General features: G+C 38.1%; 1 protein-coding gene across 2 annotated transcripts in view; it reads right to left on the bottom strand.

Annotated features, from left to right (window-relative positions):
- Positions 1–27,603, bottom strand: part of LOC105426143 (lachesin) — a 167,244-nt gene that overhangs the window by 38,108 nt on the left and 101,533 nt on the right. For both annotated transcript variants that reach the window (XM_011637233.2, XM_025218032.2), the window contains 3 exons: positions 27,281–27,488; positions 21,704–21,862; positions 21,235–21,363 (listed from right to left, as the gene is read on the bottom strand). In XM_011637233.2, the coding sequence (XP_011635535.1) occupies positions 21,235–21,363; positions 21,704–21,862; positions 27,281–27,488 (496 nt within the window). The remainder of the gene's footprint in view (positions 1–21,234; positions 21,364–21,703; positions 21,863–27,280; positions 27,489–27,603) is intronic.

Here is a 27,603-nt window from a genome sequence, read left to right on the forward strand (position 1 = left end):
AATAAAAATTGCATTGGAATACATGAAAATTTCGGGGAAATCGATATATCTTGGGATCTATTTGTCATGGAGAAACGACGGTGGTATGGTGGATCGCCTAAAATGACGGAATGAGGGAATTGGTTTACGATTATCTACAGAAGTGGAGCCATGTAATACATTTCGGAAATTGCGGTACTGCACATTCCTCCGTGCCGCATCTCGCACGCCACATTCAGTCGGTTGATTCGCGCCGATAAATTGTCAATGCTTTCGCCGTCGTATGGCACAACCGAATCCGTGAAATTCTATACCCAGGGTGGAACGAACCCGTTAGTTTGCGTTTTATCCAATTCTTGCGACAGAGTTTTTTATTGCGACACACTCAACCGAGGTGTTTTTTTCATCGTTCAATGTTATTCGTTAAAAATATTTGGGTCCCATTACCGATGTAGTTTCAGGTTTCGAAGGGCATTTTGGCGTGCGTGTACGTAAAATAGCGATGCGATTAAGTGAGTCTTACAAATAGATTAGAATCCGCGTAGTTTCGAATTTTTTTTATGACCATTTCGAAAAATAAAAGCGGTACTTTCAAATAAAACTTGAACTTACGCGAAATGGGTTCGAATCTTCTATGAGTACTTGGAAAAAACGAAGGTATTACTTCCAATGAACTCGAACTTGGATCAAATATGTTTCAACTTTTTATGAGTACTTTGTTAGGAATTTTTTACGTTCCGTCGAATCAAACGTTTTTATTATTATAATATTTAATAACTACAAATATTAGATTATCAAATCGTGCGAATGAGATATAATAAAAATGTAATTAAAAATACGTAGAATAAAAGCTACTTAAAATACATGTATTACATTTTGTAAATTAACAACTTTATTCCTCTACTCGTATTACGAGTACTACTTGTAAAATATCCGATTCTTTATCACAGATACTACAAAGTATGAAATATTATTTTTTATAAATATTATACAAATCATAGAAAATAAAACTTGATTATTTAACTCGGATCTTTAAGTACTTATTAAACTTGATCCTATTATAATTCTTCTAGTAAAAAGAAAATTTTCTACACTGTGTACAAAATAAAATAAGATCGATAATACAGAAATACATGCGAGTTAAATTGTTACAAGCTCGTGAAAGTTGTCGCTGTCAATTTGCCGTCCGAACGAATAAATTGCAACAGCGTAAAGTTAAGATATCTTATCGCATTATAACAACAGAGCTCAGCGAATTTGTACGTTGCCAAAGCTAAAATTGTTTTGGTATTGGCGACGTCATCAGTGATATAACTTTATAGTCTGATATCATATCCCGCGTATCAGTCGCACGTATGGAATAACTCATAACCATATCAAATGTAACGCTTGCGCTAAATATGATATACATGACATAATTTTCGTATCATGTCGAGTTGATTAGTCGGTATACGTACTGCACGCCGTCGAAACAAGCCGAAATGCGTATCATGAAACGCATATCGATTATTAGCATATATATCGATTTAAAATGTGACGTGTACCTAGCACATGTTCCGCCCAGCGTTCCTATCTAAGCATAAATTTAATTGCTCGCAAGGTCCAAACCGGACGCAAACAGATTAAAACCAATACCGCGCGTTAAGGCTATTAAATGTGATTAATTGCAATTAATTGCTCAAACGATGTCACACCGAGATTCGCCGAATGAGTAACCTTCATTCCGGTCCGATAAAATAAATTCATCGATCGATACGACAAAGAGGTGATTTAATAATCTCGATCGATCTCCGAACGAGTTATGACTATTTGGAGCATCTTGCTTTCTCTCCAAGGATCAAGATTAATTTTTCGTCGGTTTATTAATACAGTCATCTTTTTTCACTACTTTCCTCATATTCGATGGAAAGTGTTACATAAAAATAGATATATCTTTCTCTAGCAAAATAAAAGATAATATTTGTCAAGTAATTAGAAATTATACGATATATGTTAACATATTTAGGTGCAAATATAAAGAATAAATACATTTCTAATCTGCAAGGGATAGAGTAAAATCAATAGGTATTACTAGAGTCCTACCCACTTTTGCGAGTACTTTTAACTTTTCCATTCTACGTACGTATCGGCGTTCAGTTTTGTAGCTCCATCGAGAGAACGTAAAGTCGAACGGTTGGCTTCTCCGGACAGGAGTGTACTTTATGGCATGTGCATTAATTCACTGGCTTGAAAAAGAAAACAGCGAAAGAAGAGGAAAAAAAGGAAGGAGGAAAGACCGACACGCCCTTCTCGTCCGTGAAGACACCTTCTCTTTCTTTCTCTCTCTCTCTCTCTCTCTTTTCCATGAGTTTTTGCGCTCTCGATGTAGTGTCGTAAAGCAGACAGCTCTCGAGAGATGATTCGCAAAAACTTCGATAAAACGAACATATAATAATAACGCTGACAATATTAAAATTGATGTAATTTAATAAAGAGACGATTCGAAAATAAAAAAAATACACAATACACAAATTATACACAAATGTTCTTTGATAGCAATCACGTTTTTAATTAAATGGCGTTATACCCGAGCTTTTTTTTATTCATATAACTTTAAAAGCGTAATAAATCAAACAGTATCTATACAGAATGTCCTATGATGCGACTCAAAATATTACAGCAAGAAAGTTCTTGAAAAATTAAGTAAAAAGTTTATTTATAAATTTTTATTTTAAGCAGTAGTTTTGGAAATATAAAAAATTGTAACTTTCCTTCTTTTTTAATTGCAACTTTCTTGGTATTTTATTTTGCGTCACCCTATATATATATATCTATATATTTCTATAAAATTATATCGATTTGTCATATTACTCGTTTTGTCAGTTTGTCATTTTTTTCAAATTATTTTTGAAAAACCTGCTATACGACATTACATTGAAAGCTCAAAGTAATAATATATAAAATATTAATATTAATTCATATTAATTTTCTTCTTACGGCGATATTACGGCTGCTTCACCGTGGAATTACCGCGAAATGTATCAAATGCAACTGGATTTTGTTATTAAAACGTAGTTTATCCTATTTATGTGCGGTTCGTTGCTCGAAGCCAGTATGATGCGATAGAGGGTTAAGCAAAGGCAAGCTGTTTAACAGCAGAAGCCGAGAGATAAGAGATGAGATGAAAGAGATAGAGAAGCCGAGCGTACCTATATATATATACATCGTGGTGCTTCGGCGTGCGCAAATGCCGCTTCAGGCAGACGACAATCGAATACGAAATCCTTCCCCTAATGCCGACTACTACTGACGATCGCGCCCGACGGTTCGCGTCCATGCGGTTTGTCTATCGCCGATCCACGCAAAGCAGATTCATCTTCGAACACTTACGTGAAATGGAGATTACGAGAATCAGATCGGGAATCGCGCGAGAGAGAGCTCCCATATAATATCGAAGCTTTGCGTTCGCGTGTAACGCGTGTAACGTTTGATCGGATTACAAAATTGTCGTAAATCTTCCGGTAAAACCTTTCGGGTAAAGTTGATCCGAGATCACGGCGTTCATCTTCTTCGTGTCTTCTCGCGTTAAAAATTAATATTGCTGAGATATTGTTTCACTCGCAAGCGTCTTACAATCATCTCAGGATTTAGTGAATTATAAATACGCTAATGGGTGATGATAAAATGGGAGAACAGTGATAAACTTAACGACAGTTTCTCAGTGAGGATATTCAATATTGTCATAAACTCGAGCTATTCGCCGAGATTAAAGAGCTTAGAATATATGGATCAGTATGAAATATTTAACGGATTCCGTAGCCTCGTGCCGTAGCCTCATATAAAACGATGATTTCTAAAATTTAATAAAAATAAATTCAACATAAATAAATTCAAATGAGTATACGAATAAGTGAAATAAATTTAAAAAGTAAACAAATAAATTTACAATTTAAATTTTTAATAAATTTAAAATACAAAATGTAATACATGACTGAATTTTTTTAAAAGTCCAAGATAATGTCGACTGCTAATATGCGTGATGATATACGAATGTGTGTTTTTATACCCAGTTTCAATCTCCGTTTAATGGTACTTGCGAATTGTTTGGCAGTTCTTGCGCGATATCGTTTAAGTGCCGTTTCGCCTAAATAGAGTTTTAGAGTAGCCCCGCGCGATCGCATCATGGCCGTGAGCGCAAATGATTATTTCAAAGATTAGTAATTACTTCCCTTTTCGTTTTACTCCCGCCAATCTTCCCAAGAGCCGTTAGACTTCCTTCGTTTCAGGCCGGAGGATGGTGAGCATGGCGGCGGATGGGAGCAAGAGCAACATCTTGCTCGGATTAGAGATTCGCGAGATGGAGGAGGGGGAGGAAGAAGCAGCTTGGGAATGAAGACAGTTAAGAGGGGGATGAAGATGGCGCCGATGCCGTTGTAGAATACGTGCCGGGGGTTGGGATCGTAATGACAGTCAAATTCATACGGAGAGAAAGAAGGGTAGGAATACCGGGGGAGGAGAGAGAGAGAGAGAGAGAGAGAGAGAGAGAGAGAGAGAGAGAGAGAGAGAGAGAGATATGGAGGGAAATCTCGGATGAAAAATTACCGATGATAACAGACGCCAGGCGCGGAAACCGCGCTAAATGATCGCTCGCGGTTCTTTTGTGCGATTTGTGGCACCTTTACAAGCGGGCGGGGAAAGGGATGGTGGTGGCTGAAAAGGGATCTGGAGCTCGCGAAACCCCGCGTCCGTGAGAACTGCCGTTCGCTATTGCCGGGATTTTACGAATTGTTCCTTGATGCAATATACGCGATAAGATAATGGCCCGCGTTTTCAAAGTCGAATATATATATGGGAACGACAGGGGTGATAAAGCGTAATTAGTTGGCGCATATCTCACCCCGAGACAAAGAAGTCAGCGGATTACGCCGGCGTAATGACGTAAACGGCGCCGAAAACGTTTTAATTGACGTTAACGCGGAAAAGTGCCGCGGCAACCCGGGCGTATACATCAAGTAAACTGAACGTACGTAAATTTTAGTATTCCCGGCCATACAACGTACACAACGCGGCCCGGCTCAAATTGGTGATGTGGTGGCGTTGCTCGAAATAGAGCAATTAGAGCTATCTTAACCGTTCCCCAAACAGTAACGAGGTAATTTGCGCATATTCCCGGTCAAGCCTTGGTGTGCTGGATCGTATTTCAGCCTCGAGGACTATCAACCCGACTGTGCGATGTAATTGGATATATAATTATAATAATAATAACTGGTATTGAAACTTACATTAGTAACATCTGATAGAGAGAGACCGATCAAACGATGAAGAGCGATCGATCGAAAAAAATAGCCACCGATATAATTACGTCACAACGTAAAGTCATAAACATAATGTGGTGAAGAGGTAAATCGTCGATCGTTAATCTTCGAAAAATCTTCGTAAAAATCAGCGATGTTCCGCGCGTTGCATCGAATTGAATTAAGATAACGCAGTCATGCCTACTCGCGATAGTTTCTCAATCGTAGACTTCGCCTTTCTTTCAAAAATTCCGTCGAAACGCTAATCAAGGGTCGTGTAACGGGCCTAGAATATAAATTCGCTCCTACCCGCAAATTTCCTCGTGGCTGTCCCTTCCCGCCCCCTCCCTGCCGGTGGTGCGCATACTACGGTACGGGGTAGGGCGTCGCAAGTATTCTTTCCACGCGGCTGCTTATCCGCACGGCGCTGAATTATTTCCCTCGTTTGCCGCCGCAGATTATTCTGTCAGTCAGCTGGGACTTAAGGGCGAATGGAAGAAGGAGCCGCCGTCGTGTTGAAGGGAGGTGGTACGGCGGCTCGTCGCTCTCGACACACACACACACACACACACACACACACACACACACACACACAAACACACACACACACACACACACAGAGAGCGTATACGCATATCTTCCACACTTTCCGTCCGCGTCCCACCATGGTATATGATAATTTTACGGTAGCCGTCTAGCGGAGCGAGTGACAAAAAGACGAGCGTACCCTCGGGCCCTCGGCCGCGAAGCACTTTTCCGGACGACGACATATTCGCTGATTCATCCGCTCAGGTCCCAAATCGCGAAGGTGAAGGATATGAACGCGGAGAGAGTTACGTGTCCGGACTGCGCGAACTTGCATCGACCGGATTGTAAATTCTCGCGGATGGGCGTTTATTGGGCAATTAGATTGATAAAGATTAATTCCAAGACAATTAGATAAAGGTGCAAGTATCATGCTTGCAAATTTATCAAGATTTTTATTTTTCAAGTGTTAGATTTTTTTTTTGTTTCATTTTCAATATCGAAATTTCTCAATTTACAGATCTAATTGCTTATATAATTAGAACAAAATTTTTTCAAGTAATTATTTGAATAAAAAAAAAAATATTTTTCGATAAGATGGAAACGATTGATAAAATGGACTTTAAGCGAGATTGGCGACAAGTAAATAGCCGCGGAAGTGTCTTTGATCGTTCCGGAGAAAATCACTATCGATCAACGTGCGGCGCGTTGAATCGACAGCAGTGTTAAAAGTCGTGGAATGACAAAATCGAGGGGTAAGTTTCGCAGTCCGAGCACGTAGCCTGTCTCACGGGAGTGTTCGTTATCTTGGGTCAGAAATAGACGAATGAATCGTAAAGATACGCGATATCAAAATTATAGAATTGCGCAACTCTTTATGTATGTCGGGTTGTCATGATTCACAAATGTATGACCGAGATCGGTCGATTTTATTCCAAAGAATAAATTATGACCGAATCATTTATTTTTCCGTAGAACGTCGTTTACGTGATCTTATAGCCTTAAACTTATACAGCAAGTTTTAAATATAAAAATCGGAAAAACGATCGTTAATAATAACGTTTAAATAATACTAGGGTGATTGTAGATACTCTGAAAATTTTCATAAATCTCAGCCAGTATTAATATAAGGCACAATTATTAAAAAATACACTAATAATAATACAAAAATACTTTTTTTATTTTATTATTTATTTATATAAATAGATAATAAAATAAAAATATAATTCTTTTATCCACACATATAACAATTTTTCTTATTCGTTAACTTTTAATACTTAATATCATAATAATTAAATACTTAATATATTAATTAAAGTATTGGATTCACATCTTTTGTGCGTCAATTATAAATTACTAACGTTATGAAAATACATAGCTAATGCTTAAAAATTAATTAAATAACTTCAACAATTCATTTAATTTATAAAGAAATACATTTTACACCGCATCCTAATTCTCTTTTTTAATTACATACACATGTAGAAGATAAATATATCATAGTACATATATATATATAAATAATTACATAACACTTCTAAAGATAATTTTTATCGTGTAAGAGATTGAGAACGCCACTATACATTGAAAAATATCGAAATATATATATTTTGATGACATATTTATTCTCGTATCGATTATCCTAATCAATTTTAAATGACTTTTCGGAACAGAGATCTCGATGGAAGAGAGTATATCTTCGAAAAGATGCGCGAAAAAATCCAGCTACATTAGGCCTTCATCGAATTCCATGGAATTTGACGTTGTAAACGTGTCTCCGGCGGAAGATTCGCAGTCTCGTTGCGACAACGCGTAAGAAATGTAGTTTGCCCGAGTGGACAATGACTGTTCCAGTAGTCGAGGCACGTATCAGGCGCGCCGGAGGGACATCGCAGCCGCTTCACTCTCGACGAGGACGAATGAATCGAGAGACGCTTGACATTACAATTATCGGATAAATGTGGCGCGGGCAGCGTTGCGTCTGTCTTAAGCCAAAGAAAATGGATGATGGGAACCCTGTTGGAGGAGCTACGGCGATTAGCCAAGAGCATTTCGTGATTTATGACGTCGAGACAGACAGAGATGACACAAAAAAAAAAAAAAAAAAAAAAAAAAAAGAAAAGAAAGGGAGAAGAAACGAAAGAAAAAAACCGTTTTGATAGAATGAAAGTATCCATCGGAAGATATATATCTGATGAATTCGACGTTCGAGATAGATAAAAGGTGGAAGAGGAAGAAAATAGCGAGGCGCGCGTCAGCTATTTATCGTACGACACAATTTGCAGATACATCGCGTTCGTCGCGTTATCGAAGGCTAATAAATCATTAAGCCACGGCGTTTGGAAAGCGTGGCCGGGGCTTAAGTCATATATAATAATGGCTCTTATCATGTAATATCGGATTATAATGTGAGACGTATAATTAAACTTCAATGTAACCCGGCGCGGCGTACTTTGTAAGCGCCGCTTCTGTCGTTGACGTCGCGTCCATGGAGAACGCGGAGCTCGTGTACACGCAATTGTACAAGCCACTTTAGCATGTGTGCGCATCGGGAGTCGATGTATGCCACGTTAAAGGCTATAACGAGTCCTCGTGTGGCGCGATAATTACAAGCCTCGGGTACCCGCGGAAAGCACGCGCGGATTGCGTTATGACATGATTATTGTAGCTCGCCCTGCCAGCAATACAGTATAACATGCCGCGCAATACACTCCCCGGCGATATGTCACGTCGCGCATCCACTTTATACGCAATTACAACACGTTATAATTTGCCCACGAGAACGTAAAATAATATAAAACGTTTGACTTCGTCCGGGCAAAAATCCGGGCGCGTGTCGAACCGAACGCGACGTTCAACACACACACACGCGCACACACATACAGTCGCATCCAACGTTTTGCAACACACGAAAATAAATATATAATCACTCTTCTGAGTTTAAACGATCGTATAATCGTGACTGCGTATACATCGCGTATATATTGTTATCTTGAAATATGCATTTATCGTACGCCAAATAATAAACGAGTTCCGAGAGCTAGTGGAGTAGGTTTAAAATTTAACCGACGCGCTCATTTTCATATAAATTTCATATTTAAGATGGTTTTAAAATTAAGATAAAGATGAGTTTTATATGGATATAGTTCGCACGCTTGTTTTAAAGTCTTTGTATAAGTAGTAAGAAAAGGAACGTACAATTAATATGTAAGAAAATTAATGTACAAAATGAATAAACAAGGTCTCTCTCTCCCTCTCTCTCTCTCTCTCTCTCTCTCTCTCTCTCTCTCTCTCTTCCTCTGTCTCTCGGTGTGCAATTGCTCCCAGCCTCAACTGGTAGGTCAAAGGCTGATAAAGATCGTTATAACAATTATACACGCATGCGAGCGCATTGCGTTATGACATGATTATTATGGGTGGGCCCTGCTCTCGGTGTAACGGCACAGTTACAATACACTACCCGGCAATACGTCAAGCCGTATGTCTACTCCATGTGCCGTTGCATACTGGCTACGCAACATGCAAACCCGCGCTCATCCTCTCTCTCTCTCTCGTGGCGGCAGGCGTCAGACGGAGAGAATGAGAGTCATGCGATGAGAGACCGCGTAGAGACGCGGGCTTGCCCGATGAGGAATGAGGAAGGTAGCTCAACACACGCCGGACAAATTTACCGTGTACTTCTCTCTCCCAGTGCTTTACATTTTTCTACATAATTTTGATTACGGTACCTACGCGGATTCGGATACTATTACACGAGGTATATCACGTAAAATACGTAAAAATCGGACCAAAAATTTCAAAATCGAAATAAAATGTATTTTTTTTTCTTTCTTTTTTTATTTATCCTCGCTTAACGTTTAACATGTTCAATTTTTCCTTATAATTTTTCAATGACATGATTAATTTTGATTACAGTATCTATCGCTTTCGAATACTTTTGCACGAGGTATATCACGATACGTAAAAATCGGACATCTCAAAAATTTCAAAATCAATTAAAATGTATTTTTTTCTTTCTTTTCTCATCCACGCTTAATGTTTAACATGTTCCATTTTTCCTTATAATTTTCAATGTGCTATAATTATGCAATTAGTTTCCATAAAAGAGAATTTTTCCATAAAAGAGAATTTTTCTTCAAATCTGTAAAAAAGTGCGTTTCTCTTTGATTTGTGCCATTTAGAACAATATATAAATTTTCCATATTGCAAGTCAAGATCATTGTCATAAAAATTATGATTAGATTTTAAAATGCCTTACAATATTGCGTAATCTAAGCTCGTATCATCCGCACAATACACGTTCGTTAGTGTAAAGGTAATAATTTTGACTGCGCTAAGTAGTGTCAAGTAATTCACAAAAGCCGCGAGATAATTAAATTGCGCTTCAGTAATCTAGTTGTCGTCTTTAGCTACGTGAAAGTACACGGTGCACCGTGTACATAGCGCACACAGCATAGCTTTGAAATCCAACGCTGTTTCTCGACCAGCTCGCGAGAAAGAGAGTTATGCTACCACGCGCATTAGTAAGGTATCAGAATCTGTGTGTCTCTTTATCTCATGTTTTATCCATTCTTTTTCTTATGCTTACCCCGACGCAGGGGGCATCGGTGACGTCTAACTAGGGAGTTGCAGCACTTCCCGTTCGCGCTGAGTGCGAAGTGAAATGTAGCCCGCTCGGAGGCCTGGAATGAGAAGATATTGGCGGCCTGGGGCGAGAATCCATAAGATTCTATAGTTTTATTGCGTCAACGGTATTTTCCGCGAGTCGAGGAATATCTCTCGCTTTGTTATGCGCGACTTAGGAATTGCAATAAAGTACGGCGCTGTCGTTTTCCAAGAATCGAAATCTCGACGAGAGGCAGATGCTCCTTCCGCGCGAAACAATAACGGAAAAATCGCTAATTGCGGAATAAATTATCTGTCTCCAATAAAGCTGAGCGCGAGCGATCTTATCAGTGCGCTCCGATTCCGCGTCGGCCTATTGCAAGCAGTCGAACGAAGTAGCGGCAGCGCGCGCGCGCGCGCGCGCGCGCGCGCGCGTGTGTGTGTGTGTGTGTGTGTGTGTGTAACGTGGGCTAATTCGCGGTATGCAAGCTCATAAAAATTCAACACCCCTCGGAATTCATACGCGTCGTCGCGTCTCGCGCATCGCGCTGCCTCGATGCGGTGCAGTGCGACCGCATTTAAAAAAGGCAAACAAAAGCTGCATCACCAGGCAGGCGGGCAGCGGCATCGTTGCGTCTCGGTTCCCCCTTGAAGTGCAACCCCACGGCCGTCCCGTTCTCTCGAGTGCGTGACTCCGGGGAGAATTATATGCGACGGAACGCGCACTGTCCGCGCGCACGTTTTCGAACGAGAGAGAGAGAGAGAGAGAGAGAGAGAGAGAGAGAGAGAGAGAGACTCGCGCGGAGCTGAGATCAAAAACCGGACTACCCTATTCATCGTCTTTATGCCGCAGGCTTTGAAGCTCAAATACTGGAAAGTGACACGGTCATACGTTAGTACGGTGAAAGAGCATAAAGGAACATTATGCGATCGCAATTACTTTTATAAAGAACGCAGAGAAATTGCGTCCAATTCAACGATATTCCTTAATAACATGGACCTACTTAATTAGAATATTATCTTTATATTCTCTCTCTCTCTCTCTCTCTCTCTCTCTCTCTCTCTTTCTCTGTTAAAAATGCAATATTTGAAATTTTGCTTTGCAAAGAATACTTGATTACCGAAAATTATAAAGAAACATTTTATGATGCGATAAAGATATTTGGTTTAATAAAACGCTTCCCGGTTTGAACGGTAAAAAAGATTTCACTGAAGACTGATTTCGTTCCTGTTCCTGTATGTGATTACATATGTATCAAGATACGAATCACACATAAAGGTTCCACACGCCTTTTCAACGAAACTGCTCGACGTGCCGAGATCAAAAACACTATTTCGAGCTCTTGGGACTTTTCAACCTCGAGCTTTCCAGCTTAACTACCCTGCGCATTACTATGCGCACTTCACCGTCACGTATTGCAAGAACCATAAAGACCGGAAACAACTTGTCGTTTCCCGATAACTTTAAAACTCAGACAATAATTGTTCCAATATAATTAATATACGCCAGTTTAATTAAAACTTATTTCTCATACGCAACAGTTCTCTGTCATAACAGAGCTGTCTTCTTTTTTTAATTAAACGTTTACTCTTATTATTTCTAACATTAATTAATATTAAATATTATTTATATAATTATATTAAATATTATTTTAAACATTATTAAATGTTGTTAAATATTAATTTTTAAATAATGTGCCCAAGTTTTTTATAATTAAAATAAAAAATATACCAAGCTTAATTTTGATGTTAAAATAATCATAACAATCTCATTTGTAATGCTTTTTGACTCAGATTATATAATAGAAAAAATTTTCCAACGCACTCGAAAAAGCACGAATATTTGACACGTTCTGCGTTATTTCCCCACAAAAGTAATTCTTCAAAGGTGGCCTCGTGTAAAACGTATTTCGCGAGAAGGATGGAATGACGTCGAATGATGCGACGTCCGCCTACAGCCCGATATTTTATCACGTCGCGTGCTGCGCTCGCTTACGAATCTTCCGTAGGTACGAAACTGCTAGATGAGTTCTCGCCTGTTAAATGTAACGGATCAGACAGGAGCTGCGTATAATACCTATCTGAATGCGCCCAAAATCGTTCTATATTTGCCGTTCGATCGTCTCGCTACATTCGGTGAACCAGAAGCGATCGCGGGAACAAACGTGCTCGTTCCCGCGTAACTCCGTAAAGATACTTAGTCGCGGCTCTGACGGAAGTACAGAGCATGGTTTATCGAGACGACGTGAAGTAAATAGACAACCGTAAGCGAAGACTGAAATAAAAATTATATGATCCTCTTTGATCTTCCTCGTTGAGGAGAGCGAAGAGATAAATCTAAATTTGATCTCCTTTCAATTTTAAGATTAATTTTTTTCAAGTTGTTAAAAAGAAAAAGAAAATAAAGGAACGAGTTACGTCACAGCTGGCATTTTAACTTTGATTGCTTTTCGCAGGCTATATGTACGTGTACACTGTTGTGTCACCACCCATATGTCTCTTTCTTAGCTACGAAGACGCCTCTTTGTTCCTTGAAAGCACACGGCTAGGATTCGCGTCTCTTTCTATGTATGTCACCCAACGCTTTGATATGCCGCGAGGGTAAACAGGGGTGGCTTCGTCTGACAGCTTTAGTGTTATGCGCGTGGTGAGTGAATTTCGAGGACTGAAATATTTTATTTATCGTCCGCGCGAAGAGAAGATCTGTAATCTAACTTTACGCCAACTCAAATGCTTAATACAGCGCGTAATTTTACCTTAACGGAATCTTAACTCGTAACTTAGTTATGAAAGCATCTAGCACTGAAGCTGAAAAATGATTAAAGCCAATTATGGTAGAGAGGGAAAACTATTTTACTTCCCAACGAAAATCGTCCCTTTATGCGAAATGCGTTTATTATATCGAATCTCTTCCGCGATATAAAAATTCATTTAGAACGGTAATCCCGAATAACTCACGAATACATTCGCAAGATCAGATTAATCCCAAGGGGCATTTTTTCACTTTTTGCACGTATCTCACATTAGACGACATTTCTTTCTTTTTAATAATTTTTTTACCCGATTATTACGATTTAAATCAAAAAGAGAGCAAAAAAGAGAAAGATGTGAAAGTGATGAGGTTAAAATATTTCAGAGCAGAGAACCCTAAAATACAAATAAATCTTATCGTCGGAACCAAATTAAAATAAAAGTTATTTTTTAAGAAACTTCCCTCCCTCTATTTTTCATTATACTTTTTACGTGCTCTACAAATCAAAACACATTTTTTTGCACCTCTTAATTTCACACGGCTCGATTTCCAATACTTTTTTCTCAAGACATTCGGCGCTCTGTCGCATCGCGACGGGTTACCCATGCTGCGCCTCTTCGCATCGTTCGTGCACGAACGTGCATCGGTGGAGGAAAAGAGGAAAAGGGAAAAAGAGGGAATAGGCAACCGAGACACGTTAATGAGTTTTTCGAGGAACGTGCCGGGCGCAGAGACGATCGACAAGAGGCGGGAATTAGAGGTGCGAGAAAGCCATGAGGTAGGGTCGTCTGGCAACAAAGAAGGAAAGAAGCGAAAAGTCGGGATAAAAGAGCGAGAGAGAGAGAGAGGGGGGGGGGGCGGTGAGAGAAGGAGAAAGATCAAAGGAAGAGGAAAAGAGAGAAGCCGGTGAAATCGAGGAAAACCGGAGCCGCTCGAGATCGATTCCCCAGTTTTAAATTTAAATAAATGCCAGCTCGCATAGCCGATAAGGCCCTACCTCGCAATAGATGCGAGCGAACCCCTCTCGTTTTTTAGTGGCAATCTTTCTTTCCACCACCGCCACGTACCAACCGGCTTGCTTGTGCGACAGAGACCCGAGAGCCCCCCTCCCCCCCCTCGATAAGATCAATATCATCAGAAAATCCGATCGTCATTACGCTAATACTTACACCTACTAAAGATTTTCGTTTCACGAAGAGGCGCGTCACGTTGTAGCTGACGAACGCGATTTGGGCAGATAGCGGTTTTAAGAAATATAAACGTTGTTATTTTCTTTTCGCGTGGATAATCGCTTGGTATTGTTTCACGAAGAACCGTAAAAAAGGTAACGCTAAAAAATTAATTATATCTCGATAATATCTATTTTGATTGATCAATCAATATTTAATATTTAATAATAATTAATATTTTGAGAGGAGAGAGAGAGAGAGAGAGAAAGAGAGAGAGAGAGAAAGGAGAAAACAGGAGAAGGAAAGCACCTTTGTATATATTTTTATATACAATGCACACTGAGCTGACACGCGAGGTTAGAAGGCGGAAAAGATAGAAATGACGATCTGTTGCGGAGTAACAATTAATTATAAATTTATCGATAGATTCGCGAGGGTTATGAAATCGCATTTTCGTCGGTTGGAAAAGCGGATGATTTCCAGGCTTTACTCGGATAAACCGAAATCAATGGATTCAAATGCCGATCTGTAATATCGGCGCCCACGTGGCGTGCGCTCCAAGCAGAATTCCAATTTCCTCGGGCGTCGGACAATTAAATTACAATCGGCAAACACGATAAGCACGATCGTTCCGATCAGAATGGATGTTGCGGGGTAGCATCGTTTAAATCAAAATGTCCGACTTTTTTTTTTTTTTTCAAAAAAAGGGACAAATAAAAACACACTGTCCCGCGCTATTCGTTGATGTAGATCAATACTTTCCATAGAAACTAAATCTTGTTTCATCGGAGATATAAGCGCTCGTTAATAGTTTCATATATAAATAATACTGTAATTGCCGCTGTAATGCCACGGAAACTGTGCACTTTTTTGCGCAAGGAAAGCCGTAAATATTTAACAAATTTTCTGAATAAACTCTCCTCCCTATACTGGATTTCTCGTTAAAAATCGTTTAGTGAGGAGTGCGAAAGAGCGATAAAAACACGTTTCGAAAGACAATTTTCTAAAACCAACATTTAGTTATTTGCGAGCGTACATTCATTTCTTGCACGTAATCGAAACAAACAGTATCTTCGTCCAGTTTCACTAGTATTCGGGTTAGAAAAGCGGAACGTAACGACGAAGAAACGCGAAGTTAATGATCGTATCCGAATCAGTTGCTACTTTTTACAAAACGAATTTACATTTCAAATAAAGGTTATTCTCATTTCTCTCCCCTCTCCCTCCCTCTCTCTCTCTCTCTCTCTATCTCGTCTGATTAGCGTAATACACATTTTCTTGAAAACATATTCACTAAGAAAAAAAAAAGTCCGTCGCGGAATTATCCAGAAGGCATCAAGTTTTCCGCGATCGTACGACAATTACCGGCAATTGTTCCGCGCGGTTCCAGTAGCGAAACGCCCTATTTCCCAACAAGATTTTTAACAGCGGCAATGGCGATGGCAACCTTTACGTAATTCCGTTTCCGAGTTTGCAGGTGGCTTAATTTTTGCCGTAACACGTCTGTCGTTGCGCGCGCGCTCTCCGCTCCGCTCCGCTCCGCTCCGCTCCGTTGCGTTCCGCGGAGATACGGCACGGATTTTTCTCGTTGCTGATTTTAATAACAGATTGCTACTGGGTGAGGACGAGGGAGGGGAACGCAGGGATGTTAGTGCCGGAGCCCGAGGGACAAGGAAAGGAAGGAGAAAAAGAGAGAACGGTCGCGCCTGAGTCACTGCTTATACGTGACTACGGCGACGACGACGCTGTCGCTGTCGCCACCGCCCCTCTTGCCATCCCCGATATAACCCTCTCGTCCCTCGTGCCGCATTCTCTGCAATGTTTCGCTGTTACATTCTCTCCAAATGCGATACCTATACCCACCTACACGAACGTCGGACACGTTCGAATAAATTAAAACGATTCTTTCCGTGACCTCACTTCGTCCTCCACCCTCTATCTGAGGGGGACATCTTCGGCGACAGTGAAGGTAATAAATAAAATTAGCATCACGCGTGACGGATTGCTACTATACTGGGTGTATTTGCGTGTGAATAGTTTATTGTGACCTGTTTATTGCAAATAGATCGCGCCATTTTGTCGCGCTTCAGAATGCATCGTGATAAACGTTGTCTTGTTGTTGTTCCTTGTTGTTAGAACAACACAATGTAAATATTAATATATATGTTAAACAATACGATGTAATATATACACGTCGCTGAGCTTTAGCTCGTATAGTCCATTCTCTATATTCTCTATATTTTCAAGCAGAGCTTTAACTTTCATTATTAATTTTCTAACGTTGTCTCTTTGTAAGGAATGCATGTAAACATATATATATATATATGTAATAAATTGTATTGTTATAATTTGAAAAAGCAGCGAAATAGATCAACTGTTTATGCAAACTGTTGCTTTCTAATGTTGAATTCGTTCCTATAAAGCATATTTCGCATATTAAAAAAGTTACATTCCGCACAGTGTAAAAGTGAACGTTTGCATAGTTGCGCTTTCGCATTTCTAATTAGTCAACTCAAAAAATTAAATAATTCGAGTGGAAATAAATGCGTAGCTAAATAAAAACGAAAATCAAGTTTTTTAAACATTGCCTCAATTACAGATCTTTGCATTAAAAATTCTTGGACACAAGCAGCTCAATTAGAATTCCTTTTGGTACGATATTGCCAAATTTAAAAAAGAATCAAAGGTCGAACATTCTGGAACTTTATTCAAAAATTCTAGTTTACACACTCGCGTTTCTTAATGGAAATTTATGCAGAATGCGCTACACGTAATTTCAGCTTTCTCCCCTTCATCAACAAGTCCGTCTGTTCGTCTGTCCGAGTCGGAAATGGCGACTTTATCATCCTAAATTCGCGCTAACTAATGAGAGACGAAAATTATATTCTTTAGCGAGACGTTATTTTGCCAGAAATAATATTCTTTGACGAGACACGCATATCGTTTCGCATACTCAAAAATTAAAGTGCATATATAAAAGTGTGCGCCGCATCATTATAATTATCATAAAGGACTGGTTAAAATCAAAATTGTGTCAGCGGCGTCGAAAAGAAATGTAACACGAAATGTAAATATTTCTTCCGCGAACGATAGCAGAAATAGCAGGACTAAAACGACAAAATTTTTTAATTAGAATTATTATTGCGGCGTAAAAATCGAAAAACCGATCGACGGTATTCGCGATCGTATTTGCGGAGTATGCGTATCATAATTTTGTAAGTTTACAGGTATAATACGCGCAGATAAAATATCCAAAAATATAAACATATATGTGTACTCCCGAATATCAACACTTGCAGAATATTAATAATGATACCAACGTTACACTGTTTGCTTTTCTATTAACTGTATTAATGGCTGCAACAAGGGAGTTCAATTGTGTTTGCTGAAATTACATTTGCCGACAAACAAATGGGACGCCGCGATCGTATTGGCGCGTTTCGCGTGTTCGATGATGAAAATATTTCGCGAGACGTTTCCGGGCGTGCAGGCGACAAGGGTAGGTTTGACGATAGCTTTATAATTACCGCGTTATAATATTGTCACGTTGCTTACACGCCACGTTGCACAACGCATAAAGTTACGAGGGATGAAACAGCGGCGGCCAGCGGCCGAGATGAAGATTATGAAAAGCGTGCACAGGAGTTTTTCAGGCCGTAAACTTGTAATGTCATCAGACCGAGGGCCGCCGCCGGTAGATGGTTGTAATCTGTCTGAAACATTTAATTAATCTCCGCTTGAACGCATAAAAACGCGCCAAATGTTACCACTCGCGCGTTCTTTCTATCTGAAAAATATGTCACCGCGGTGTCGTCTAGTAATCATCGCCAAGGCGCTATCGATTTCTACACACTACAGGAGCATAAATCGTAATATATACGCCGCTTGAAATATTCTCACACTAAAACAGTCATATCGGAATTTATATCTCTCGGCATGACATTTTGTATATCGATGACAAAAACGAGAAAAAAAGTCGTGCAACTACCTAAAAAAAAAAAAAAGAAAAAAAAAAGAAAAAAAAGAAAAAAAAGAAAAGAGGAAAATTTTATGCTACAAACGTAACGTAAAAATTCACCTTGCAAAATATTAACCGTGGCATACGATCGATTCCTCGTTACTACTGAAATTCGTACCGATGTTATTGACCATTGGAATATTCTGCAGTGATACGCAAACAAGTTATAATATGAAATGGCCACGGGTCAATGAAAGAGCTAATATTAAAAGTGTTTCTTTTGAATGAATGCGAGCGAATTGAAACGAGAAATTGGACAAAACTGTATATATCGCCCGATCGTGATGGAAACTACATACATTATATTTCACAATAAATACTATACATGACGTTTTATAGCATATTTTCAGATTTTGCAAATATTGGATAGTAATCTTCGAGCGTTGAAATTAAATCCATTTCAAAGCAAAAGCGTTACGAGAAATTAATTAAAATGAATAATTAAACAAAGTGATTATTTAACGATACGTATTATCCTCCTCCATCTATTTATAAAACTGTTTGCGTTAAATAAAAGATAAGATAATCTCACAAAATTCCATTCCATTTTTAATATTTTACAACATTTTAATTTCATCGATTCCATTTAGTAACTAATTGATTGAAATTTATTCGGCGTCATTATATTTAACTTTTGTCAAAAAAATAAACGTATCTAAGAGCAAACGTTTGCAAAGTACACGTCGCATAGTCGAGCGGTTTCCATCAATTTCTTTCTTATAATTTCTCGTTGACGACAACGAGGTACGTACAATCGGGGACAAAATATTACTATTGCATTACTCGATCGTAATTTGACTTCAAAAGGGCTCAAAGTAATACTCGTTGACAAAAGGTTTTGCTGGTTACACGGTCGCAAATAGAATTAAAGGACGCCTAAAAGGATAATCCGTAGCATATCCGCGTCGAGAACCGCGGCAAATACACCTGCCCCTTTCTTCGTCGCTCTTTCTCTCTCTCTTTCTCTCTTTCTCTCTCTCTTTCATTCTCGGGCAACGTCTCAAACGAATCATAATTACAACATATCTCTTTCCGACGCTGCTGAATTAATTAGTTTTAGTTTAATTATATGGATAAATTATCATTCCGTTTTCTCATCTGCTCCCGCAAGATCTCCTGCCACACAGCCTCGGATGGTTTAGATCTTACGTGGAAACTCGAGGGAAACCGTCTTAAGAATACGAAGATTATGTCTTGCATAAGCTCCGACAAACTTCCGCTCTCATCGCTCTACACTATCTCTTTGTAGTCGAACTTAAAAGGCGGATGCAATTTTACTTTACGGATAATTAATAATTAAATATCGCGGAGCTTTCAAAGGTAGCGCAATACGGCACGGGACGGTAATCGTCCTTCCTTCATTGAGTATTATATAATGCGCGTGTTTCATTTTTCTCTTATTATCCTGTTTTCAGGGACGAGTTAAAGATTGAAACGCACGTTTCGTGATTCTCTTAATAATTTTTGCATCTGCGATCGATCCGATATGGATCTTTATGTAGCATCTTCATGCGGATACGTATAGATGCAAAAGGAAGGGATGACGCAAAGCCACTTCGAGATGCATCAACAGATACGCGAACGATCCTACAACGGATACAACGGAAACGGAAGCAAAACGAATGTCGTGGTGAGAGAGAGAGAGAGAGAGAGAGAGAGAGAGAGAGAGAGAGAGAGAAACCGTGTCATAGGAGAGATACGAGGAAAAGAGGCACGTGCCCGGTATTTAGGAGAGGCAGTAACGTAACAATAGGCAAGTACAGGGGTGGAAACGGTAATGGTGTGTCGCGGTTCGCCCGAGCTTACTTTTATGTCTCACCGGGGAACCTCCCCGGCCGTCTCTTTCTCTCCTCCTTCCCTCTGTGTCGCCCTCCTTGACACGCGCACTCACACATGATCGTGACTTTCAACGCCCCTTTGGCTGCCTTTCTCCCGTTGCCGTCTCTCATTCTGTCCCTGTCTTTATCTCTTTCTTCCTCTCTCGCTCTAGTTTACTTGCACGTTTATTTTAGCGCAGCGGGAAGCAGCCTAGAGGCGAGCGAGAGAGAGAGAGAGAGAGAGAGAGAGAGAGAGAGAGAGAGAGAGGGAAAGAAATGAGAGACTCGGTAAAGCTCGCTTTGTCGCCGGTTTCCTTTCTATGTTATTAAATTGTATGTGTTGAACCCCTTTCTCCGAGTAGCGTACTGTAACGCGTAGTGCGATACCGCAGTTGTCACTTAGGGGCTACCTCACAGCTGCAGTAGTCTATACCTTATTTGTCGGCAGGTACCTTTACTCTCTCGAGAAATCTGGTTGCCTGAAATCTGGTTACGCGATCCTTTTGGATTCCCTTTCTTTCCCTTTTATTTCGTGTCGATATCATGACTCTTCAAGACACTGTCAATGATATTATAGGGATGTACAACAAAATCATTTAAAGCAAAGTGTTTTTAAGTAAGTCGATGTTTAACGATAAGCTTCGACAGATTCAAAAACAAAGTAGTCAAGGATACCCATAATGTCATTTTTTGATACGCAAAATTTTATTTAACATTTAGTACGAACTAATCTAAAAAATAATCTCCAGCCAATATGCACGTTATGTATACTTTGGCCTTCCATTCTTAACGGTACACTCAAATTCATCCAAAATTTTACGATAAGTACACTAAACATAAGTCAATAAATTTAATTATTATATAGATTATGCAATAATAAATTACGTTCACAAACAAACAAAATGGTAATGTGTGTACTCAATCTGAGAAAAATGATATTACTTATGGGAACCCGTAATATTTATAAAAAATGAGTAAATTTAAGGCTTTTCTTTCGTTATCTCGGAGAGACTGAATAATGATTTGAAATTGCATAAGAATGGCATAATAATCTTCGATAGAGCACAACTGAATTCATCACACAGAATATACTTACAGTCGACCGACACTTTGATCTGCTTGCTAACCGTCGGTGGTATGCCATTGCTGGCGATGCATAAATACGCGCCCATGTCCAATCTCGAAATCCGCGCCATTTCCAGGGTTTCACCCTCCCATTCTGTCACTGAAATTACAATTGTTCAGCATATGTTATATGTCAAATACTTGTCAATCGATTCCAGTCAATTATTTTCCATTTTCATGCATCGTCATATATCTTTGATATCTTCACATTTCAACGGGATTTTATATCGGCGGAGAAAAATTACATTTTAATTCTCTAAAATGTAATTTTCTCGTTGTTAAGAGAAGTAAAATATAATGTAAATTATATAAATATATAAATTTAATAAAAAAAAATTAAATCTAATCTAATTATGTAAATATGTAAATTTAATAAATTATATATTACATTATTATATCGTGTTATATATTACTTTGTATGTTATATTGTATTCACACACCAGATAAAGTTTTATTGATCGAGATCTTGGAACCGTCGTCTCGTTTCCAACGAATGCTGGGCGTTGGACTTCCGGTTGCTTTGCAAATGAGACTCACATTGGCGCCCTCGCGAACAATCGCATCTGACGAACTCTGAGAATCGTCGATATTCGGTGGCACTATAACGATAAAAATAAACAATAAATTAATTAATGACACACACAAATTTTATAGATAAGATAGGAAATCAAAACAAAGTGCATAGGTAAAAAATACAAATTATAAATAATGTAACTATGTGAAATAATGTAACTATGAGAAAGTTTAAACTGCCATTATTCGCTCAAAGTTAAACATGTATTAAACAAGAAGAGCAGATACATAGACAATACGTATATAAACAATATATTTATTGAATAAATTTTTTCTCTCTTTGCCTCTTTCTACGTGTAATATAAATATGTTATAGAAACTCGCCTTTCTGTATTGCATAAAGAAATAAAATGTATAAATCAGAACCGAATAGTGATTGATCATTGATAACTCTTTAAATTTGCCATGACAATGATATTATTGCACATTTCATATTTGTGTATATTGACCACTGTCGTCACTGCTTTTGAATTAAACAGCTAACCACGTGTGCGTACGTACGCGAGAGGCGTATAATTCAATTATAATGTCGTCGTGGTAACGAATAATATTACTATATATAGACACATGTCGTCTGCAATGTCAACGTTGATCAACCTGGAAATGCAAGTAGCAAGTAGGATTGGTTGACATGTTTAAATAGACAAATATCACGTTGCTTATATGCGAATGTGACACACCTGTCGAATTGTTCGTCTTCTTCGTATACCAATTTATCAATCAATTTACGACGATCAATATATTAACAAAAAAAAAAAAAAAAAAAACGTTCGCGTGTCTCTTCAACGTACAATGTTTAATATTTTCTATTGTTATTACAAGACAACATATCGTCCGGATATCGAATATCTAATTTATTTGTTACTTTCTGCGAGTAATATTTCGACAATATTTGTAATTTTTGTGATTGTTCATTATTTGTTATCCACTTTTGTTTTCTCTATTTGCGGCTTACAGTTTGCAATGCTGCAAATTCGAGGAAAGCTTTTCATATATTGTTAGATGTTGGATCTCTGAAATAATTCAGGTCATTCTAATTGTTACAAGTGGTTTTCTTTTAACGTATGTATATTGCAATAGAATATATATTCGAAGAGAAAAGAACGAGAAAAAATTAAAAGTTTTCACAATGAGCTTTTTTCAAATATGTAAAATAAAAAAAAAGATCCATATAACTTTATATAAAATTAAAATAATATAATTGAAGAATATAGTTGCTTTGTCCTATAATCCATAATAGAGATTAATTTCAGGAATATTACAATTTACAATACATCCGCATATATCTCGAAGCACTCCATTTTTTTTCCATATTGTCGTTAAAATTATGTTGTCATTCAATATAATTTATATTCCGATTATAATCGATTGATGGAAAAAATCCAACATCGGAATAATTTTTAAGCCAAACATCGATCTTCCCCCTTCAACAAGGGGGTCCGTTGTAACGTACTACTAAGCGCAGAGGGGCGATCATTAATTATCTCACCAGAGAGAACGTCCGATGTCTTCACAGCATCCGATTCTTCATCCGGGATCCAATCGATATTTCCGAAACGCGAAGAAAATCCGCCTTTTTGTCCGGCAACAGCCGCGTGGTTACCGCGTACGAGGGAACGCGGCCAATCCTATGAATTACCGCAGGTGTCCGCCGATATCCTGCATTAATGCTAATGCGGGGTGTTACCGAATTGTTGAACAAGGGCAGATTGAATGCGCGCGGGAGGGGCGCGGCCCTCCCTCTCTCTCTCTCTCTCTCTCTCTCTCTCTCTCTCTCTCTCTCTCTCTCTCTCTCTCTCTCTCTCTCTCTCTCTCTCTCTCTCTCTCTCTCTCTCTCTCTCTCTCTCTCTCTCTCTCTCTCTCTCTCTCTCTCTCTCTCTCTCTCTCTCTCTCTCTCTCTCTCTCTCTCTCTCTCTTTCTCTCTCTCTCTCCCCCCCTCGTCATTCTGCACCCCGTTATACTGCAGTCGCGCAACGGTTTGTTGATGCATTATTCAAGCGCAAACGCCGCCTCTGCCTCTGCCTCTGCCTCTCGCGCGCGTGTTGCCGCGCGCTGTTGTGCGTTAACTTGTCCTAAACTTCGGCAGCACAACGTTCGGGAGACGTCCGGGAGGAGGGATCGCTCGACGATGCTCAACCGGAGTCAGGAGTCTTGAGGGTAAACGCGCGCGCGTGGCCGATCACCCCTGGATATTTCGAACGTGCACAAAAATATGCGTTATACATATTACGCATCTAAAATATCCAAATATTGACAATTCTAAGCAGGACATCGCTACTTTTCCGTCGCGTCGAGCTCTTTCGTTGAAATCTTTTCAACGAAATAGAAATATTCGCGCTTTCGAAAAAAGTAGAAAAACACTCCCGACTTTTCAATTTACAGAAAAATTCTCTGGTTAACAAAATGCTCTAATAATGCTGTGCTTAATGAAATTATCTATTATGAAAATTTTACACAGACAGAATGATTTCCTTGAATTTTATTCAATTAAAAAGAAATTTATTTTTTGAAATATGTCCAAACCAATTATTGATTCGACAAATTCGATTGTTTTGATTTTTCAAATAATCGAATAAATTGTTGGAAAAAATAACGATGGAGAAATATTCTTTATTATATGCTTCAACAATATTAAAGAATTTCTTTCATTTAAATACTTATTTTTTATTTTACTTTTTATTTAATCCGATCAAACAAAATGTTATTTACTTCAAAGATAAATTTTATTTCCTTTAAATAACAGTGTTTTTTTCTATTAAATTACATAGTATACTTTAACGAAACAACAACTTTTAATCCAACAAAAATGATGTTTAACGTGAAACAATGTTGTTTAAATTAAATAAATTCAAGTCAAACAAATCTAAATCTAAGAATGCTAAATCTAAGAAATCTTTTTCTCAGTATAAATATAGAACATTGCAATTTGCAATGTAAATATAACTGTAATAATGAATTGAAGATAGATATTATTATTGTTATAACTTTAAACATTGTTTTGATGGCATGTTGCAATTAACGTTCAAAAGAGAGAATCATACTGGAATGATTATTGAGCTTCATCGTGAATGAAGTCATTGTAAGCTGTAGAGTGCTAATTATAGCATACCCTTAGGGAATCTAATGTCATGTTCATATCATATCCTACAATATACAATATGATATGCCTCTTGACTGATGTAAGCCGCATAGTTTATGCACCTCATAACTTCATTCATGGAGAATATGGCGTAAGATTTAACCACAGAGTATATTTGTAATCAACAAATGTTTGTTCCTATAAATAGTTATGTAACAAATATCATAATTAAGAAAAGAAAAAATACATTACCGCCTGTTTAAATTTAAACTAAAAAACTTGTTTTGTTTCTCTCTGACTTCATAAAATGCTCTTAAAATAATAAAAAAAATTTTGTTATAATTTTATGAAACATATCATTTTACGTCTTATAAACATGGTATTGAAGAAATCAATACAATTGAAAAAATCATTAAGAAAGTTTCAGTAACTTCGTGTTCGAATAGTAATACATTGAGTGTTTTACAATTTTTGCTACAACTTCTTTACTAGTCAAGTAGGCCAACTCGCTTCTAAATCGTATAAAAGTCAGGTAGTCCGAGCTTTTGCTTTATTTAGAAGAATGATAGGTGACGGTGCACGAGCAGCAGATCGAAAGCGGAATCCAATAACTAAACACAGAAACAAGAATGAGAAATATATAATATTCTATATCCGCTCACCTACTCATGAAAAGTTAGTGAACGCTTGCACCAGCGAAAAATGTCGATATTTTTACAGTATTTTATTAATGCGAAATAAAAAATGAATTTTTTTCAAGTCACTTCTTCTCTAATATTTATTAGACTTACAAATGCGTATTAAAAATATGACGTAGCTAAAAAATTCATTAGCAAACGATTGTTCCAATCTGTTTCGTCGTGAAGATTAGAAAGCTACATTTTGAGTCGCGCAAACGTGAGCGGTTATGCGATTATAAAGCTCCCGTAAAGCACCGATGAGATCGGTGAACCGTACTACTTTTCTTCCGGAAAGAAATCGCTTAATCAGCCGACTATTTCGCAAAATGAATCAGCCGATTATCTTGCGCGGCAAATGTGGGGACAGATAATAATACTAAATGCATTGGCGGAAGCTTGTTACGCGCGATGTAGTCGTGGCAAATCGCCATTGTGTCGGCTCCATCGGTATTATCTCGAAGTGTCGAGAGAGTACCGCAAGGAGATCTTGCGTGTGTTTGTGCAACGGAGAGCAAGAGTCCCGTGGAAACAATTAATCTAGCCCTCTGATTACTCCATACCGACGCATCCCCGACGTCCTCTCCCCCCCCCCCTCGCCCCTCCCCGTATCGCAGTTCTCGCTTCACCAGCGTGGCTGCAGCCGAGACGTCAAAACTCAAGATATTAATATGTTCCCTCGACTGGCAGAGGAATGGTGACCGTCTGGAGGTCTTATTGATATTCCCTCTTCTGATTAAATTATTATAGCTTACAGTTATGCTTTCCTAATGTAAAATTAGCGGGACGGAGATACTTTCGTTCTCTAAGCATAAATCTGTTTAGACGGCTGCGATAAAATGCTTATACCCCGTTACAAACTTCGCGACTTCGGTAAGCTGACTCCATTAAGCGAAATGAGATTTATTCGGAGTATCTAATGGATTCACAGTGCGATACGATAAAGTCGTAAATAACAATTGACTGTGGCGTGTTCTCTGTTAATGGTGCCGCAGAATTAACGTAAAACATATCGAGATCGTTCTTTTTTCGAAAACAATAAAATATAAAGGCTATACTAGCGAGATAAAACAAAAAATTGTGAATCTTCATTATTCCCTTCTAAATATAATTTCTCATAGAGAAAAACTTACATATGAAAGTATATATTTCTAATCAAATAAAATAATTTTTTCTGAAAAAAATAAATTTTTTTTTATAAAATAGAACTATAATTTGTAATTTAAAATTTTATATTTAAGAAATGATTAATTGCATTTTAAAAATTATTATGCAAATATTTTATTTTTAAAAAGATCAATAAATACAATAAATACTATAAATTTTGTAATTTTATCGTAAAAAAAATATAGATATAAATCGCAATAATAAATATTCTATTATTGTTTTAATTTCATAAATCAGGAAATATAATTTGTCATTCAATACCATTAATTCGCGGAACATACTTTTTTAATCTATTAAATAAATTAGTTATTGTTTACAAATAATATCAAAGTATATTATTTTAAAAAATAATTCATACGTTTTGTCTAAGAACTTATTCTATTTTATCAAGCGACATCAAAGTATTTATTTTTTTTTTATTTTGATAATAATGTTTGAATGTAAGAAATATTATAACTGTAACGTTTAGCTATTTTAACATCATATAAAAATCAATATATCGTATAAGCAGAGCACCTTACCTACAACGTGTAGGTAGCCATATTGCGTTTTGGCGGCAGCAGTGTTAATCTGGCACATGTACTTTCCCTTGTCCTCCTCGTGTACGTCGTTGATATGTAGGAACCAGGTCCTGTGCTTATCGTGCGACACGGATATTCTGGGGTTCCTGGTAATAACGTGATTCTGTACCGTCAGGATAGCGCTCTTGTCGAAAAGCATCCAGGCCACCTGAAACGAGATGAATATCGCATTATACATCGTAAACGCAGTTCGTGTATCGATTATTACAAAGTTGCTGTCCTTTCTTATGGTCCCATAATATCCCGTAATATCGTTTTACTGT

This window comes from Pogonomyrmex barbatus, unplaced genomic scaffold (genome assembly GCF_055798465.1).
Source record: "Pogonomyrmex barbatus isolate J1 unplaced genomic scaffold, ASM5579846v1 scaffold16, whole genome shotgun sequence".
NCBI classification, from domain to species: domain Eukaryota; kingdom Metazoa; phylum Arthropoda; class Insecta; order Hymenoptera; family Formicidae; genus Pogonomyrmex; species Pogonomyrmex barbatus.